This window comes from Falco peregrinus, chromosome W (assembly GCF_023634155.1).
Source record: "Falco peregrinus isolate bFalPer1 chromosome W, bFalPer1.pri, whole genome shotgun sequence".
Lineage (NCBI taxonomy): Eukaryota > Metazoa > Chordata > Aves > Falconiformes > Falconidae > Falco > Falco peregrinus.
In genome coordinates, this window is record NC_073743.1 from 9,121,212 (window position 1) to 9,136,975 (window position 15,764).

General features: G+C 40.4%; 1 protein-coding gene across 1 annotated transcript; it reads left to right on the plus strand.

The window, feature by feature from the left end:
- Positions 1 to 4,450: 4,450 nt before the first annotated feature.
- LOC129783160 (hsp90 co-chaperone Cdc37-like 1) lies at positions 4,451 to 14,525 on the plus strand. The gene is made up of 7 exons (XM_055793010.1): positions 4,451 to 5,324; positions 6,086 to 6,179; positions 7,493 to 7,608; positions 7,918 to 8,040; positions 8,966 to 9,121; positions 9,923 to 10,037; positions 11,558 to 14,525. Exons 1-6 carry the CDS (start codon positions 4,977 to 4,979, stop codon positions 10,019 to 10,021), a joined length of 936 nt encoding a protein of 311 aa, XP_055648985.1. The 5' UTR covers positions 4,451 to 4,976; the 3' UTR covers positions 10,022 to 10,037; positions 11,558 to 14,525.
- Positions 14,526 to 15,764: the final 1,239 nt, after the last annotated feature.

A 15,764-nucleotide genomic window follows, 5' to 3' on the forward strand; every position in this document is an offset into this window, starting at 1 on the left:
GCAGTTGTTATTTGGACAGAAAATTGTTAATGGTCAGGGATTTTCCACTAAAATATTTGCAAATATTCCTAGTCAAACATCCGTTTGGTTTCTTTTTGGGTTTTGAGCTTGCATTAGTCCATGTTCAGAACTTTAAAATTACCTTTGAATTTTTTAAACTTTTTATATCACTGGAACAGAAAGAGCATCTAAATTAAAGCTTCAAGCTAACTTTATTTTTCAAGTATTTCAGGAATTATACTTCTGAACTGAGATTTTATAAGTTGGCTGTGTATTTTCCTGTGTTAAAATGCTGTTATTGAAAATGGTCAACCAAGCCTATGTCGCCCAAAATAAAAACGGGGGAATTGTGGATAACTGGCTAGCTGAAAAGGGTCACATAGACATAGTCCAGCTGGCTGGACAAAAATGCACATCGCTCTCAGCTTATCTGAAGTAAAGCAAAAATACACTGTCTTTGGCTGTTCTTGTTACACAGTAACAGGAAGATTTCGGTGGGAAAAGAATGTTGCAGGTGGGAACAGAAAACTACAGAAGAGAAACTAGGGGAGGGCTTGGTATTTAGGCAACTAACCAATAATGAGCTTAACTTTTGTAATATGTATGAGCTAATTATAAGAAGGCATAAAAGGTGACTGTAAGAGACAATAAATGAAGTCTGCTGATCACTCATATTGAGTGACTGTGTCTTCCCTCCGTCGCGACATTAAATAACTTTGAGGGAGTATGAGAAGAAACTAGGATGAGACAGAAACAAAGGAGGAATGTGATCTCACCTCTAGAAGATAAGGAAACAGCATGAACAGTAAAGAGTAGCCTATAGTGAACAGCGCCAAGGAAAGTGTTGTATGAATTTGACTGATCACTCGAACTCTATTCATAAGCGGCTTGCTGAGTTAAGAAAAAATGTACAGGCCATAAAGCTTGAGTATGGGTTAATGGACTGGCTACAGAGTTTAGGAATTACTGGAGGGTTAAAAGATTTGTTTCTGCACGGGATAACGATATTAATTGCCATAGTAATCTTTTTAAGGATATTGGGCTGTGTGTGGAATTGCTTTATGAGAATGATGAACCGAATGATAAAAGGGGTCTGGATTGCTCAAAAACAAAAAAGGGGGATTTGTGGAGTGGCTGGAAGAAAACGGGCATATTACGAGCAATCCAGACCGCATAACTTGGTTGTAATAACAGGCCGCAGCCCTAACAAGCTGCAGGTGTTGTGAAGGACGTGTGCAAGGCCAGGGGAGATAGGGAGGCTGTGTGTTCACTGAGAGATGGGGGAGTTGGACAGAGGGATGAGAAAAAACAGGATGCCTGCACGAGGGGGGAGCAGCGTGTGGGCACCACACTGGGACCAATCATAAGGGAGGTGGAAGCGTGTGGACGAGTGGTTTTAACCTATCACTTTTTACATAACAAAGCCTATGTAGCGTGTGTATCTCTTGCTGAGAGTATAAATTGCTGTAAGTCTTTTAATAAAGTGGCACTAACTTGATCATATTGGTCGTATAAGTTGTGTCCGAGCCTCCTGCTTCAACAAAATTTCTTCACTGGAAGGGTGGTCAAATACTGGAACAGGCTGCCCAGGGAAGTAATGGAATCACCATCCTTCTAAGTGTTTAAAAAATGCATAGATGTGGCGCTTAGGCACATATTTTAGTGGTGACTTGGCAGTCCTGGGTTAACAGTTGGACTTGATCTCAGAGGTCTTTTCCAACCTAAATGATTTTATGATTCATTAGCCCTTGTCTTGTCCATGGGGCTCCTTTTGAAGAGAGAGCCTGCATCCTGTTTGTAGCCTGCAGATGGTTTAGAGAAAGAAAAAAAATCTGGAACTGCTGAGTTTCTAGTGTACATCTGTAGGCAATATAAATACTGTGGTGTAAGAAATCATTTCTATCTCCTACTTGTTAGTGACTCTCAGTATGTTTGGAAGAAGGAAAGGGATGCTTATCTTGTGCCCCAACTAATTCATAGCTTAAATTCCACTTTCACTAATAGTCCAGGATAAGATCAGAGGACATGCAGTGAGCATTTGTTTTGAGTTTACATGGCAATGTTGGGGGGGGCTGCATGGGTGGCCTCTGTGAGAAGAGACCAGGGGCTGCCCTCACGTCAGGCAGAGCTGGCCAGAGGCCAGCTCCAAAATGGACCCACTGCAGGCCAAAACTGAGCCAATCAGCAAAGCTGGTGGCACCTCTGCGAAAGCATATTTAAGAAAGGTCAAAAGAATACTGCATAGCAGTTGTGAGAGGAGTGAGGAAAAAATTTGAGAGAAACAACCCTGAAGATATCAAGGTTAGAGAAGAAAGAGGAGGAGGAGGTGCTCCAGGCATCGGAGCAGAGATTCTCTGGAACCCATGGAGAGTACCACGTGCCACAGCAGTTGTTCCCTGCAGCTCATGGAGAGGACCGTGCTGGAGCAGATATCCACACTACAGCCCATGGAGGACACCACACAGGAACAGGTGGATGTGCCCTGAAGGAAGTTGCAGCTGGTGGAGAGCCCACACTGGATCAGGGTACTGGCAGGAGCTGCAGCTCGTGGGGGACCCATGTTTGAGCAGTCTTTTCCTGAAGGACTGTATAACATGAAACAGATCCATACTGCAGCAGTTCTTGAAGAAATGCAGCCCATGGGAAGGACCCCACACTGGAGCAAGGGAAAAGTGTGAGGAGGAAGGAGCGCCAGAGAGGAACTGATACAAAGTGAGTGCAACCCCCATTCCCCATCCCCCCAACACTGCTCAGAACAGGGAGGAAGAGACAGAGGAGTCGGGAACAATGGAGTGAAGTTGATCTTCAGAAGGGGGGGGGGGAAACGAACAACAACATGTTTTCAGTTTTGTCTTTGTTTCTCACCATCCTACTCTATTTTTAATTATAAATAAATTAAATTCACTTCTCCAAGTCGAGTCTGTTTTGCCTGTGATGGTAATTGGTGACCAATCTTCCTGTCTTTATCTTGACCCACGAGCTTTTTTTCATCTTATTTTCTTCCTCTGTCCTGCTGAGGAGGAGTAGTGAGAGAGTGGCTTGGTGGGCACCTGGCAGCCAGCCAAGGTCAACCCACCACAGTAATATTAATGCATGCTGGAAGGTAGGTAGTAATAGTTACTCTATTGTTATTTGACATCTGTCGTGGTTTAACCCCAGTCGGCAACCAAGCACCATGCAGCCACTTCGGAAGTGATTGGTACTTAAGCGCAGCTCCTCTTGGCACCCTGGTGGCCATTGCTGGGATGGATGTTTAAGGGGAGGATTTCTTCTACACATCATGCAACTGATGCTACATGGAGTAAGTGGGTCATGCTGATTATACAACGAGCTCAAATAGGAAATCCCTATCATCCAGGTAACTTGGAAATTATTATGGATTGGCCACTAGGTAAAGATTTTGGGATGTCACCAGAGGAAGAGGTGACGTGCTGAAGAAGCCCCATTGTATAATGAACTGCCAGAACATAAGAAGCAATATGCCTTGTTGACTGATGGGTCCTGCCATATTGTAGGAAAGCATTGAAGGTGGAAGGTGGCTGTACGGAGTCTCCGATGACAAGTTGCAGAAACTGCTGAAGGAGAAGGTGAATTGAGTCAGTTTGCAGAATTGAAAGCTATCCAGCTGGATTTAGACATTGCTGAACAAGAAAGGTGGCTGATACTTTACCTTTATACTGACTCATGGATGGTGGCAAATGCCCTGTGGGGGTAGCTGCAGCAATGGAAGCGAGAGCAATTGGTAATGTAGAGGTAAACTCATCTGGGCTGCTGCATTATGGCAAGATGTCACCACTCGGTTGGAGAATCTGGCTGTAAAGGTACGTCATGTAGATGCTCATGTACCCAAAAGTCAGGCCACTGAGAAACATTGAAACAACCAGCAGGTGGATCAAGCAACCAAGATTGAAGTGGCTCAAGTAGATTTGGATTGGCAACATGAAGGTGAATTATTTATCGCTGAGTGGGCCTGTGACACTTCAGGCCATCAAGGAAAAGATGCAACATATAGATGGGCCTGAGATTGAAGGGTGGACTTAAACATGGACACTGTCGCACAGGTAATCCATGAATGTGAAACATGCATTGCAATATAGCCAAGCGGTTTGAGCCTCTGTGGTATGGAGGATGATGACAGAAATATAAATATGGGGAGGCTTGGCAGATTGACTATAGCACACTCCCACAGACCCACCAAGGCAAGCACCGTGTGCTTACAATGGTGGAAGCAACCACCGGATGGCTGGAAACATACCCTGTGCCCCATGCCACTGCCCAAAGCACTATTCTGGGCCTTGAAAGACAGGTCCTGTGGCGATATGGCACCCCAGAAAGAATTGAATCAGACAATGGAACTCATTTCCAAAACAATCTCATAGACACTTGGGCCAAAGAACATGGCGTTGAGTGGGTATATCACATTCCCTATCATGCACCAGCCTCTGGGAAAATTGAACAATGTAATGGATTGTTAAAGACTACGCTGAAAGCAATGGGTTGTGGGACCTTCAAACATTGGGATAAACATTTAGCAAAGGCTACCTGGTTGGTTAATACCAGAGGATCTGCTAGCTGAGCTGGTCCTGCCCAGTCAAAGTTTTTGCATGGTGCTTGGTTGCTGGCCGGGGTTAAACCACAACATCATAAAGCAGATGCTTTCTTCTCAGAAGTATGTCTTGCAAGTATTCTGCTATTTTGGCTATTGCTAATTTTGCAGAATAAAGATAGCCAGAGGAGAGTGTGGAAAATCCTTTTATCTAGAAAATATTTTTATGATATACAGTCTGGAGACTGTATTATTGGTGGTAATACTTGATCCATGATTCTGTAAGTATCTTTCAATTAGGTTTAGAAAGCTTGAAGTAGAAGTTTCCGTTAAAAGTAATTTAGCTGAACAATATTGTGTTTAGTCACTGTTGTGAATATAATATTGTTTTTACGATGCCTTCCATGTCAGTGTTCTATTTGGGAATTATATGCTTCATAAATTCTATCAATTTTCCTTCCATAAACAGCATGTTTTGTTTTCCACACAGACACAGACGTATATTCAAGGTATTGAATTAATCTGTCAAAACCAAAAAGAGTTTGTGAAGAACTCTGTAGAATCCAAATGGAATCTAGCAGAAGCCCAGCAGAAACTTGGTAGTTTAGCACTGCATAATTCGGAATCCATTGATCAGGAATATGCCAAAGCACAGACTGAAGCTTCAGAACTGAGACAGAGAGAGGAAGAATGGAGAAGAAAAGAAGCAGCACTAATACAGAGGGAAAGACAGAAAATATGGAATACAGATTCATTTAGTAAGGAGGTATTTAATAAGGTATGGCCTATAAATGTGTATGAAAACAATTATAAGCCTTTTTTATTCCATTTATTTCTCTTCTTGAGTGTTTTCTATATTTAGTATAGTGCTTATTGTAATGTCTTGAATGTTTTTCTTTCTTAATTTGTCCTATTGAAGAGGACATGTTGCACTGATATCATGAATGTGTATGACACCTCCTTTAACTGGGAGTCAGAACTTATATTTGTCCCTTATAGCAACTGTTGCCAAAACCAAGGATGAGAAAAAGTTCTTCACATTAAGTTTGTTTCTTTGTTATGCTAAATTCTCACATTTGAAACATGCACAGTTTGCCTCTAATAACGTTAATTTCTTAATACAGATTATGTTAGCACAAGCTGTCTTCATAGTAAATGTCAGTTTTGTTTTCAGCACTTAACTTGAATATGAACCATCATTTTTCATAATTCCACTGAGTTAGCTTCATCAGGGCTAGATGGTATAGATATTTCTCATTGTTTATAGATCAGTAAGTTCCTACTCGTGCATAGAACTTTGAGATATATTATTGCTCAGAAGAATAATATGATAAGGCATTTTTCACCCTATTATTAATTAGATGAGCTGTGTTTTAGTAAATAACCTTCCTGGGTACATGAAGTGTTGGGTACATGTGTGTTTGCTGGGCTGTGTTTAAAACTAGAACATTGCCCTTTAAGTAGTAATGAATTAAAATAATCCTATAGGTCAAAAAAGGTATATGTGGAGATTCTATAATAGTTTTTTCTCATCTTTAGAGTTTTATTAGTCAATATAAAAGAAAAGAAGTAGAAGATGAAGATATATCTAAATCATTTATACAGAAACATGAACAAAAGATTAGATACTTTGGTAAGTATGTTGCTTCCAACATTTTGCAGTTTAATCTCCTGTAGAATTTGTGTAGGTCTATTTCTTTTTTTCGTTATTGTTATTACTGTTGTAGAAAATGGATGCTAACAAATGAAACATCTGGCGAGGAGAGTATCTAGATTCTTGTTTCTCAGGACAGGCGATGTGGCATCATAACAAATAACCATTTCAAAGTAATGGAAGCTGTAAAGCACAGAAGCCCGTTGGTTACTATGATCAATGAGAACTTCTTGAGTCAACATAGAACTGAAAAAGTTTTTCAAGTCATAAAAATTAAAATTCTAGCAACTTTTTCTGCTGTTCCATGGGAAATGACAGGGGCATTAATGGAGATGCAATTCCTGCATGTAAAAGTGCCTGGGACCTGCCTCCAATAAATAGCTGGGGGTTTTCTGTCTGTTAATCCATGAGGGGAGGTGAATGATAAAAGGTAAATATCTGCAAAACAGCTGTTAAGACTATGTAGAGATGGAACCGATCTTTTGTTTTTAAATATATAAATATATGAGTGATAGAAGGGTAAAACTTTGTATCTAATACTGGCAAGCAGTAAAATATTACTAATATGTGTATTAGGGCAATTAAATCATATGAAGGAAATGAGGGGGAGGTGATCATCTCACTGTTTGAATTTTGAGTTCTGACTTTTAACCTGCAGGTCTTTCCATGAAGGTAGTTTCATGCTACTTACTACAATTAAGTCTTCTAGTTAACTTTCAACCACTGAGTTGGCTCTCCTGTTTTTGACCTTAATGCTTGAACTTGGTTATAAAAATAGCTTTTTATTTCCTAAACCCTAGCAAACCATGTCAAAGCATATTAATTTTAGACTATGATTATGCTTTCATTTCTATTTGTCTTAACTTGCAAGCACTTCTGTCAAAATCACTGACTATAAATCTCCATCCATCAATTTTGTTATACTATCAAATTCTTAATAAATAGGTATAGATACTACTTGGTTACAGTGTGTGAAAACCATTTACAGTTAACCTGTTTTTAACGCTGCCAGAGATACAATAAAAATAAGATCTTAACAGTAGCAGCTAACTATATTTCAGTATCTTTAGTCTGAGCATACCTTATTGGTAATGTTCTTTTAGCACTGGGAGGTGTTTTAATAACCAAAAAATATAGAGTTCAGTTTTATTTGCATGGTGTTCTTCTAAGGTAACAATGAAGTGTGAAGGAGATTGTAGTGGTATGTAAATTTGAATAACATCTTCACTGCATTAAATCACTTCTCCGTATTGAATGTGTTAATTCATGTTGTTGGGTTTTTTTTTAATCAGGTATGCTGGGCAGATGGGATGACAGTCAAAGATTTTTGTCTGACCATCCATATCTTGTATGTGAAGAAACAGCTAAATATCTCATCTTATGGTGTTTTCATCTAGAAGCTGAACAGGTACTAGGAAGACCTTTAAACCGCTTAAAAGTATGCAATTTCCCACTTACACTACAGAAAAGCTGTCCAAATTGATGAGCCATTTAATTAATCTTCTCCCTGTCTTCTCATGTCTATGTTATCTTATTGAAGGAAGCCTCCAAAACACATTACTACATTAGATCTAGTCTCAGCTAATTAACAGTCCCTTTGCTTCTGTCAGTATCAGTTCTTTCCTCTTTAGGAATCAAATGCAAAGATGCTGCTGATTTCTAGATAGAGTTATACTTTTAAAGATACTTTCTGTAATTATGTAATTTCTCTTTTCAGAAAAGAGCTCTGATGGAACAAATAGCACACCAAGCAGTTGTGATGCAGTTTATTATAGAAATGGCCAGAAGTTGCAATGTGGATCCAAGAGGCTGTTTTCGTCTATTTTTCCAAAAAGCCAAAGTAAGTCAGAACTTGTATAACACTGAAACTCTTGATACCCTTGCAAGGGATCAGTGTTCTGAAGGAGCTTTCTTCCTGACAGTTGGAGGTTAAATATGTTACCAACTGAATCAAGCTTATGGGGAAGTGGTGTTTTGTTGGCAGTTCATTCTAGGATGAACATTTTGCATAATTCTGATCTTGAGAATGGAAGTTCCATGGATTTTTGTTAGGCCAGAGGGAAAGCAGAACATAGCATGGGAACTACAGGAGTGTGGAAAAGTGAAGTGCCACCTAAATTACAGCGCAAACATGAATGTGTCTAAGAACCAAGTGTCCTATTTCGTTTATCATAATTCCTCTCTATACAGTTTATGGCAGGGCCCAATTTGGAGTCTGTTTCTCTTCAGTCAGTCATAGTTAGCTCTGGAATGCTGAGAGGGAGAGAAAGATGTGAGAAGACTGAAGCTGTGGTTTGATGCAGGTTCTATATTAAGTTATCCAAGACTGAAGAATCAAATCATGCTGATCTTAATGCTGCTTTAAGGACTTCAGTTGACACCCACTTTGAATCATGCTTTGCTTTTGAATTGAGTGCTGCCATTAGTACCTTTTCTCTTAAGGGTATTGGCTTCTGAGGTGGCATAAAGGAAGGATTAAAATTATATTTGTTTTGTTCTTACATGTTCTCAGATGAATAACTCAGTTGCTATACCCATCAAATGCTAAAGTCTCTCTTTGAAACAAAGCAAACAAACAAAAAACAGCATACCTGAATCTTCTTTTTAAGCTGACTGGTGGTAATATTGTTATTGACTTGTACAAACCATTATCCTTTAATGAGTATAATATGCATTACTGCAAGACTTCTCTTTAGCAGTATGTATGCTTACAACTAGAAGTAAATCTGGCTGAGATGAAAAATATTTCACTCTTCTTTTTACAGGCAGGGGAAGAAGGCTATTTGGAAGCTTTTAAAACTGAGCTTGAAGCATTCAAATCAAGAGTGAGAATCTGTTCACAGTCTCAAGCCTTTATACCTACGTCAGTACAGAATCCCAGTGTCTATACTGGTATTGTAGGACTGGAGTCTTTGTCACAGGTAGGCTTTTTATTTCCAAAAATGAATATAACAACTCTTTTAGGAATAGATTTTTGCTACACTCTTGAGAAGATGTACTTTTTGAGATCTAGGAATAGGCCTCTCCATACGTGAAGCACTGTCATTTCTAACATGCACTATTAGCAATATGCAAGAGAGATTGTTTCTCAAAGCTCTCACAATTTATAGCATTAAAAGGCATATGTTAGTTCAGTGCCCTTGAATAATTGTGCTAAATGGAAAACTGCATCATTAACCTGTTCAGGCGCTAGAATTAAATATACTTTGCATCACAGGAGGCGAAATGAGCTTTCAACTGAAAATGACTAATCCTATTAATGGAAACCTACAGGTAGTCAAGTCTAAGGAAAATTTACACTGTGTTACGATATTCTGCCCTTGGTTTTATCTTTATTTTGGAACACCGGGGCCTTTGGTTTCAGTGCTGGTGATGATCACATCTTGGGCTGAAGATTAAAATTTAAAAGGGTTTAAAAGCTGGATGTTGGGGAAGGAGACACAATTTAAAGTACTTTGAAATAATTTTGGTCAAGGTACCTGTTTGATAAGATCTGGTAACTGAACCCTAAGTAAATAAGGTGATAGTATGCTAGCTAAATTTAAAGAAGCTTCTTGACACTCACATTATGACAATACTGTCTGGGTTGTTGTTTTTTAAGAAATTTTATTTTATTACAAACTTATCTCATCTTAAGACAAGCAAAATAAAGAGCTTGATTTAGTTATCTGTAAGTGTATGTATGCATTGAGATTAAGCTTTGAATTCTTCATTTGTTGCAGAATGCAAATGATCGACAAGGTTGCATAAACAGAAGTGTTTCCAATTTAAACTCAATGCTACCGAAAGATGAAGAACCCAAAATGATGGACACAGTATAGCACTGTTAAGACTGAGGCAAAGTGCTCTTTTTATTATTATTATTATTATTATTTTTATTATTATTATTGCAAATAAAAGAACGTGGCTATTTTCTTAAGACATTTTTATGGGCATCGCACTTTATTTTTGGTGCTTTGAGTGGGGAGGGATTTGGACGGAGGGTAATCCAGAAACAGTTGTAATAATGTTTGAAAATGTGCTGCTAGGTTTTTGGTTGTCTATGAAGAATGGGGTTCTCATTGCCAAACATGAAACTGAATGTGTTTTATGCTACTAAATTTGCCTTTCATGATTTTGGGAATTAAAGTTTGAAAAAGAACTTGCACAAATACAATGTTTACAATAAGTGATGGATTTCTGGTGGAATCTGCTATTGTTATTAGATATGGGTATGTCTTATTCTATGAATATTGAAGATCACAGTTATACTGCTATATTGCTGGCATAGCTCTTAAATCTGGTTTTATCATTAGCAATAAATTGGTATGACATCAGTACTGCAGATCTGAATGGCATCAATTAAAACACTGGCTCTCTACCTCTTCTAAGAGGATTTAAATGTTACATTTTGCTTTCATAAAAAAAGTCTTGTGTGTTGTTCCCCTCCCCCCCATATAACTAACAATTGCTTACATATGATCTTTGGGTTGTATGGTCACTGAGAAACTTTTGGTTTTAAGACTTTAGTTTAAATTAACTAAATTTTTAAAACTAATTTTTTAAAGCTAGTTCTATAATGGAGTGAAAATTATTAGTTGAAGAGAACAAAAGGAGACTTTCAGGTACAGTGGGTGGGATGAGATTCTGCTTTCAACAAAGCTTGATCACAGTCAAGAGCCAAGCACTTGTAAGTCTGGTTTTGGCAGGTATTTCATACACTGCTAAACTAAAACTTTTTATTAAGTGAATGATTTCTGAAATTATCAACTTAAGTACTGAGAAATAGGACGATCTTTAAAAGCCTTGTGGTTTAGGATCTTGGGTTCAAATGCTATTCCCAGAACAAGCCTGGTGTCAGAGCCTCTGCAATCCAAAATTTCTATGAAACTTTTCAAACTTGCTCTTTCTATAGCAGCTCTGTCCATAAACATGTACTCTGTAGCTGAGCTATTTCAAGGGAGAGTCTGTACCTCAAATATCAGTATAAATATTTGTCACGTGTTTTTACAGGAGTCTATTATTTGTATGCTCCTTGAGCCAGATCTATTGTTTACTTGGCCCTCTGCTGCATTGCTCTGATCGCACACAGGGTTTGGAATGCATTTTAGAATAATAGTTTGACTAACCCAAGTAAATGAGTTGGTATAAATAGTTCTCATAGATCTTACCAGCAGTTGCTGACACAGATAAACTAGCTGTTATGCAACACTAGCTATTTTTTTCTTGTAGGCTCTAATTATGATATAGTAAAGTCTAAGTCTGTTGTAGTATACAGTGGGATAAGTATTAGTAAAAAATAAGCAATAGATCAGCTGATGGAAGCTCCTTTCTTGGCCCTAGTACTAATGTCTGGAACACTTGTGTTTTATCCTCAGGTTATCTGCTGTTCTGTCTAGCTATTGGGCAGACAATGAGGATTCAAGGAAACAACATACCACATCCAGGATGTGAGAAAAAGAGGTTGTTTATTGACTCAAAAACCAGAAGCTATATGGAACCGATGATAGTAATTGAATTAGAATGTCTTACGTCCCTTCTGATACCAGGAGCCCAAGGTGATGGCATCAGATGGATCTCTCATCTGGTGTACAGCATGCTGCATAGTCCTGTCTGTATCAAGGCTCAAACTGACAGGGGCTTCCTCACTTTTTTTCCATCACACGCTGGTTTTATGTCCCTTTCTTATACAGAGCAAACTAGCACTAAACATGTTGCCAGACTTTTGTCCAAGGCCACTAGCTCCTTGTGATAACAAATATCTTGAGTCTTTTCCCTACACCTGCAAAGATAGTAGCTGTCTCAGCTGCAAACTGCAGATAACTAAATATATTTATCCAGTCTGGTTTTGAAAACCTCCAAAGATGGGGACTGCACAACCTTTCTGGGCGCGTTGATCCCATGCTTGACCATCCTCATAGAGAAAAAGTTTCTCCTATCCAGTCAGGGCCTCTCTTATTTCCACTTATGCCCATTGTCTCCTGTCCTCCCACCATGCACTAGTGTGAAGAGCCTGGCTCTGCCTTCTTAATAACCTCCTTGTAGGTACTGGAAGGCTGCTGTCAGGTCCCCTCCAAAGCCTTCAGGCTGAAAAAGGCCAGTTTTCTCAGTCTCTCCTAATAGGGCATGTGGTCCAGGCCCCTGATGATCTCAGTGGCCCTCCATTAGATGTGCTTCAGTTGATCAATGTCTTTCCTGTATTGTACGTGACCCAAAACTGGTCACAGTATTCCATGTCTAATGAATGCTAAGTAAAGGGGGATAATCACTTTCCTTGATCTAATGGCTACACTACTGTTAATACAGCCCAGAATTATGTTGGCCGCCTTTGCTGCCAGGACACACTGCTGGCTCATGTTCAGCTTGCTGCCTATCAAGAGCACCCAGGTCCTTTTCAGCAGAACTGCTCCCCAGCCAGGCAGTCCTCAGCCAGTATCTTTGCAAGGGGTTCTTCCTTCCCAGGTACAAGACTAGGTGCTTGTTCTTGTTGAGTTATATGAGGTTCGGATGGGCCCATTTCTCCAGCCTGTCTAGGTTTCTCTGAATGGCAGCCCTGTCCTTAAGAGCATAATTTGCAAACTTGAGAAGAGTGCACTCTGTTGCCACCTCCAGGTCATTGAAAATGGTGTTCAACAGGACAGGTTCCAGGATAGACCCCTGTAGTACTCCACACTTGTCACTGGCCTCCGGGTAGAATATGACACATCAACCGCTATCCTTTGAGCTTGATCATCCAGCTACTTTTTCACCAATCTAGTTGCACCCCCCTTCGCCCCCATCCAGACCATAACAGTTGGATACAAGCATAGGATGGGAGACAGTGTCAAAAACCTTGATAAAGTTGAGGTAAATGTCCACAACCATAACTATTTTAATCAAAGTAGGCAACCAAGTCAGTCAAGCACGATTTATCTTTGGTAAATCCTTAATGACGGTTTCTAGTAGCCCTCTCCTCCATATGCCCAGAACTGTTGTCCAAGAGGACTTGTTTCATTATTTTCTCAGGGACTGAAGTGAGGCTGACCAGTCTGTTGTTCCCTAGATTGGCCTTTTGGCCATTTTTGAAGATGGATGCAATATTTGCCTTCATCTAGTCATCAGGAACTTCCTCCTTTCCAATGAGACAACTATGACTTTTCAAAGATGGTATGGAATGGCCTTACAAGGACATCAGCCAGCTCTCTCAGCACCCTTGGAGGCAACCTGTCAGGTCTCATGGACTTGTATGGGTAGAGTTCACGCACGTAATCCCTGACTTGATCCTCATCCGCTTCTGGTAATTCTCCCTCTTGAACCCTTTCACTAAGCACAGAGGCATGGGAGACCTTGCTAGTGAAGATGGACACAAAGAAGGTACTGAGTGCCTCAACCTTATCTGTGTCCACTGTCACTAAATCGTCTGCCCTATTCAGCAACCGGTCCCAGTTTTTCCTTGGTCAGCCTTTTGCTGCTGTTGTAGCAGCAGCATAGAGAGTTTTTATAGAAAGGCTAAGATTAGTGTGAATAGAGAAGGAATGGGAACCTTTGTGTGTGGAGACACCAGAAGGAACACACAGCAGAACAAAGGCTCTCAATTGTATACGTTAATGGCACCCAGATTAGCAGGTCATCAAGACCTCAGCACATCCACCAGCCATTACAGAAGACATCCAGGTCTGGAAACAAAGAACAGTGAACAATTCCTGATGACTCGCTGTGGTAGGCAGAAAGAATTGTGAGCTTAAATTGTGAATGCTGACAGGCTGCAGATAATTATGTGTGGGTAAACATCCAAAATTGAACTTTAGTACTCTCAAGCACAAGCCTGTGACTTGCTAGCTGCAACCAGTACAGACTGTTTGTAAATTTTGATAACTAATACTTGGACTAAAGAAGTGTGTCACATCTTGATTCCTCCAACTCAGAAACAGAACCACCAATTAGGAGCCTGATCACGTGTTGTGCTTCTGCACATGGACTATTTAAATTGGGAAAACTGGGGGCTTGGGTTACCAAAAAGAAGAAGGAGGCCTGGCAAAAAGAAAGTGAAGATCTTGGCTGGAGGAAAGATCCTGGAAGTGGGGGAAGATCAGGGAGATGTGTGGAGACAAATGCAGGGGGACATGCAGGAATCTTGGCCAATAATGCCTGAGACTGGTAACTGGGAGCAAGCTGCACAGCACAAAACCAACATGACTTTCATCTGCTCAACCCTCCTGGACCAGCAGTGATCTTCCTGATAGGAAGTACAGACATAGTGAATGTACTGCTGGGGGGGGGGAAGTGAATGTGTTTGTAAGATCACCAAGTAGGGTAAAAAGCTCTAATTTCATTGTTTCTCAAATAAACCCCGGTATCCAGATCCAGTATGGGTTGTTTGCTCACCTGTAACAGTCACAGGGGTGGGATAGGGTGGAGACACTGATCACTGTCAGCTCCAAAAGGGTACAAAAAAGCATATCCAAAACTTGCACGTGATCACTAACCTAAGAATAACCCAGGATACATTAGAAAGACTTGACAGCTGGCATCCCTTGTCCTCCATGTCATCACCTAACATCTGGCATCTTGCTGCCTGACTGCTGGATGGATGGCTTGAACATGCATAGACCTGGTGCTGTCAGGAGCAAGGAGGACTTGCTTCTCCCTAAGGGATGGGAAGCAAGGAGCTAGACATGACAACAAGACCAGCAGGGTAGAGGCCTTGCCAGCCAGGGCCCAGTCCCACAATACCCAACCAAAGCAGACTCGAGAAGGGTAGCCAGGATCAACCAAAAGTCTACATCATCAGGCAATTTCATGATGATAGGGCAGGTCCGAGGTCAAGCCAGGAAGTGAGTCTGCAGCTCAGGATCCAGTTCAACAGGCAGCCATTTCCTGGCACAGTCATGGCTGTGGCTGAGCTGGAGACAGGCACTTCTACAACATAGCTCATGGCTGAGTTTAAATGGATCTCCTGGGCCCATGGGTGAAAACCTCAGTTGAGGCTAGTCAGGGCCATTAAGGCCTACTACTGCACTCAGGACCTTGACATGTGCCTGACTGCTGGACAGACTTCTTAGATGCAGCCAAGGTCAACCCACCACAGTAATATTAATGCATGCTGGAAGGTAGGTAGTAATAGTTACTCTATTGTTATTTGACATCTGTCGTGGTTTAACATCTCTGATTATACCACAACCTAAATCTGTGCCTTCATACATCACACCCAAGCCTTCTCTTCTTAAAGGTAGACAAACACATTTTTTTCAGACTCTCCTCAAATCATGTGCTACCTTTGTCACCAAAATTGTGAATAAAGAAAACTCCTTAACACCAATGTAGCATTAAGAAGCAGGCATTCCTTTATTGCAGCGCTGGATGCACGGAGGAACGTTCTGTCTAATGTGCATGCCGTATGTTTCATTCAAGAAAGATTATATAGTCCACACATGTTTATGCATTACATTTCTTGAAAAAATCATACGTATTATTCAATAAGCAGTACTATGTGAATTAAGCATCGTGCATGCTCCTTACAGGTATTTTAGAGTCTTTTAAGGGGTATGAAACAAAAGTTGACCCTATAGTTACAGCTGACTGAACACTGAACCTCAGTTTGCTTCC